At 41.3% G+C, this 4,453-nt stretch overlaps 1 protein-coding gene across 1 annotated transcript; it reads right to left on the reverse strand.

The window, feature by feature from the left end:
- Window positions 1–278: 278 nt before the first annotated feature.
- Or8a1 (olfactory receptor family 8 subfamily A member 1) lies at window positions 279–1,208 on the reverse strand. The gene has a single exon (NM_001001081.1). The coding sequence runs from the start codon at window positions 1,206–1,208 to the stop codon at window positions 279–281; it is 930 nt and encodes a 309-aa protein (NP_001001081.1).
- Between the last annotated feature and the right edge of the window lie 3,245 nt (window positions 1,209–4,453).

Consider the following 4,453-nt stretch of genomic DNA (forward strand, 5'->3'; position numbering starts at 1 on the left):
AAATATTAATAGTAATTTTTTAAAAAATTGCTTACCATGGCCTCATATAGAGGAGATAGATCCAATAATACAAAAATTATCTTAAAATTGAGTAATTATAAATAGAAACAATAGTAGAAAAGCTGAGAACGAGGAAAAGGAGATTGGCCTTGAACCCAATCACGGAGAAAAGTGATTCCTGTTTCCTGTTTCCCATTGACAGTGGATGAGCTTGCAGAGGTCATCATACAGGTGTTCATAACCACTTACTCTTTCATGAAGAAAGACCAACATTTATATCAAAAGAGTTTTCTCCTCAGTGTTTTGTCCAGTGCAGCCTTCACTTCCTTGTTCCTCAGGCTGTATATGAGCGGGTTGAGCATGGGGATCACTGTGGTGTAGAACACAGAGGCTACATTCTCCTGGGCCAGGGAACTAGCTGTGGAAGGCTTTAAGTACATGAATGCAGTGGAGCCATAGAACAAGCCCACAGCTGCAAAGTGGGAGCTGCAGGTGCTGAAAGCTTTGGACCTGCCCTCAGTGGAGCTGATGTGAAGGATGCTGGACAGGATGAATGCATAGGAAATGAGTACGGTTAAGCTTGTAACTATAATGTCGAATCCAGCTAAAAAGAAGACAGCCATCTCTACATCATAGGTACTAGAGCAGGAAAGCTTCATGAGGGGGAGGATGTCACAGAAGTAGTGACTGATGAAGTCCTCACAGTAGTTTAGTTTCAACATGAGGCCAGTCTCTATTGCGGAGCCAATGAGTCCTACGGCGTAGACAAAAGCCACCAGCAGAGAGCAGAGGGCAGGAGACATGATGATGTTATAAAGCAAGGGGTGGCAGATGGCCACATAGCGGTCATAGGCCATCACAGTGAGCATGTAACACTCAGCAATGACAAAAACCAGGAAGAAATATAGCTGAGACATGCACCCCACATAGGAGATGAGGTTTCTTTGGGACACAAAGTTGATGAGCATTTTTGGGGTAATGACAGAGGAGTAGCAGAGATCCACGAGTGACAGGTTGCTGAGGAAGAAGTACATGGGGGTGTGAAGCTGTGTGTTGAGTCCAATCAAGGTGATCATGCCCAGGTTTCCTACCATGGTGACCGTGTAGATCCCCAGGAAGAGGAGGAAGAGGGGTAGCTGGAGCTCTGGCCTGTGAGTTAGCCCTCCGAGGATGAACTCTGTCACTGTAGAGTGATTTTCTACAGCCATTGTGTTTGGATGGGAAGCCTGTGGGGTGAGAGAGAAGGAGTTTATGAATGGCTGTTCTTGCTCTGCCGGGAGAAGCTGGTTTTCTGCATTTGACACTTGCTGGGCTATCCGGGCTGTGGCACATGTATCCTCTCCATATTGTTGCTTCTTGCTGACAGAAGGACCGGCCCTTAAGGTATCAGAGGGCAAAGTTCTGTATTTCTTACTATTGTCCTGTCATATTTGATGAGCAGCTGCATGTTGTAGAGTCACCAAGAGTTTTCTAGCTAATCTTAACTGTTATTTTTAAATCACAGAACTAATACATTGCACCATTTATAATCATGTCAAATATATATATATAATATGTACATATACACATATAGTATATATTTCTAAGAAGCATGTGTTATCATTAGTAGTTGTGATACATATTGAATTAAATTCTCAAATTTGAGTTATTTTTTTCTATTTCTTTTTTTTAAGTTAAGTCTTGCTAAGTAGCATTGGTTATCCTTGAACTTGTGATACCCCTTCCTCTTCTCCCTACTCGCTGGGATTACAGGCATGTGCTGCCGTGCACAGTATGGGATACATTTATTAATTCTCACAAGTCTCACTTTGCTGATACAATTAGTAATTAATGACACATCTGCAGGATGTAACTGGCTCATTCTTTCAACAGTCACCCATAGAATCAGTTTTTTAAAAGAGATTTTGTGTGTAGTGAGTGTGATGTGATGTGCATGCATTCATGTGTGCAAGTACATACAACTCACAGAAGCTGGTTTTCTCCCTCTTTCTTATGGCTTCTAGGGATCAAACTCAGGTTGTAAAGTTTTATGGAAAGTGGCTTTATCTACCGAGTCAGGTGACTTTCTTTTTCTTAATTATAACATAATCTTTAACATCTTTGGATTCTGCTTTGAGTCTTAGCACATCTCCATTACATGGAAGGGCTTGTATATTGAATTAGTGATAGAAAAGTGCTTACCTAAAGTTACATATTAGCATCAGAAATGGGTGTGATTTTGAATATTATTTTTATTTACTATAAAATGATTTTTATGTAGATGACAAATAATTTAAAACATTACTATTCCCCCTTTTGAAATCTCTACTTCTAAATATAAGAAACATTCAGAACCATTAGCAGAGATCAAAATAGTTTACAAATCAGAACAGGGTGAATGTTACACACCCAGTGCAATGTAGATGGGGATACTAACTTGTAGAATGAGCCCAAGCAAATAGGCTCAAATTTTTCACTTGTATAATCTTCTTCTGCAGCTTTTTATTCTTGTCTTTCTTCCCAAACACCACAGGTTATTGAGACAAGGTCTCACTCGGAAGCCCAGGTTTCACTTGTAATGATTCTCCTGTCCTAGCAGACCATTGCTGAAAGTACAGGTAGCAGTGTTAGCCATCGGGTACACATAAATCTTCCAATAACATAAAAAGACCGACTAGGATCACACAATTCTCATGAATTCCTATGGGTATTAACTATTATTATCAAGCTTTCAGAAGCTCAGGAAGCTTTTTTTTTTCTGAAGAGAGTACACCACATAGAACAAAGTTTTTAAAAGTGAAGGTCAGCATATGGTTATAAACTGTCTGAACTATACATGAGAGTTCACAAGAGAAGACATTTTTTCATACAGTTTTTAGGCATGCAGATAAATACCTGTGCTGAAGGGAAATGAAACAGTGTCCTCTAGAAACTTCAGGCAATGTCTGGCTTCAGCCTTCAGTAGATTCTAGAAGTATACAGATGTGTATCCATCATGAAATTTACTTAAAGAGCCCAGCCCAGTCGTAAAAAAGGAGATTGCCATTTGGAAAGGTGATGTAATATGATTAAGAACTCGGGGTTCTGTTTACTTATATATGTGTGGATCATCTCCTGGGATGTAGTCACTCTAGAGACCATTGTCTTTAAAGCAACAATTAGTTCTTGTTTTCTCTTGTTCTGTGAATCACATTTTATTTCCCTAGTGCATTCAATTTTCTTTTATCTGTGTAAGTCATCTTTCAGTTTCAGAAACTTAGAATAATGGGGGAATGAACAATTTAGCACCAACAGCCCTGTTACCATCACCACTACCCCCACTACCATTGCCACAGCCATCAACACTACCACCCACCACTGCCACCACCCACCCTTATCATCATCAGCATAGTGACCATTGCTACCACCTTTACTACTGCTGTAATCATCATTATCATCATTTTCATCTCAATAGATATCTCAGTAACGGCCACCAACACCATTCTCAGTGCCATGATGGCTATTACACATAATGGTTAGTCATTGTGATGCATCATGAGCTAGCCTCGAAATGCTTGTTTTAAAGAGTTTTGTTGGAACAAAATTTTGCCAGGTGAGGCAACTCAGAGCCGGAAGGATGAATGACACACATTATCTCTCAAATGCAGGCCCCGGCTTCTTGGTTTTGCAAATTTAATTTGGAGCACAGGTGGAAGCCTCTTGCCAAAATTCCTTCCCAGCAGAGAGTAACATCTTTGAAAACAACTGTACTCATCACAGCCAGATTGACATCAGTCTTAATTTTATTCAGAGCTCTCTAATTTTTTTTTTATTAACTTGAGTGTTTCTTATTTACATTTCGAGTGTTATTCCCTTTCCCAGTTTCCCGTCAAACATCCCCCTAATCCCTCCCCCTCCCCTTCTTTATGGGTGTTCCCCTCCCTACCCTCCCCCCATTGCCGCCCTCCCCCCAACAATCTAGTTCACTGGGGGTTCAGTCTTGGCAGGACCCAGGGCTTCCCCTTCCCCTGGTTCTTACTAGGATATTCATTGCTACCTATGAGGTCAGAGTCCAGGGTCAGTCCATGAATAGTCTTTGGGTAGTGGCTTAGTCCCTGGAAGCTCTGGTTGCTTGGCATTGTTGTTCATAAGGGGTCTCGAGCCCCTTCGAGCTCTTCCAGTTCTTTCTCTGATTCCTTCAACGGGGGTCCTGTTCTCAGTTCAGTGGTTTGCTGCTGGCATTCGCCTCTGTATTTGCTGTATTCTGGCTGTGTCTCTCAGGAGAGAACTACATCCGGCTCCTGTCGGTCTGCACTTCTTTGCTTCATCCATCTTGTCTAATTGGATGGCTGTATATGTATGGGCCATATGTGGGGCAGGCTCTGAATGGGTGTTCCTTCTGTGTCTTTTTTAATCTTTGCCTCTCTATTCCCTGCCAAGGGTATTTTTGTTCCCCTTTTAAATAAGGAGTGAAGCATTCACATTTTGATCATCC

This window comes from Rattus norvegicus, chromosome 8, assembly GCF_021556685.1.
Source record: "Rattus norvegicus strain SHRSP/BbbUtx chromosome 8, alternate assembly SHRSP_T2T, whole genome shotgun sequence".
Classification (NCBI taxonomy): Eukaryota; Metazoa; Chordata; class Mammalia; order Rodentia; family Muridae; genus Rattus; species Rattus norvegicus.

What these genes read in the sequence shown, in the direction of transcription:
- Or8a1 (NM_001001081.1), bottom strand. Translation starts at nt 1,208, where the DNA reads ATGGCTGTAGAAAATCACTCTACAGTGACAGAGTTCATCCTCGGAGGG.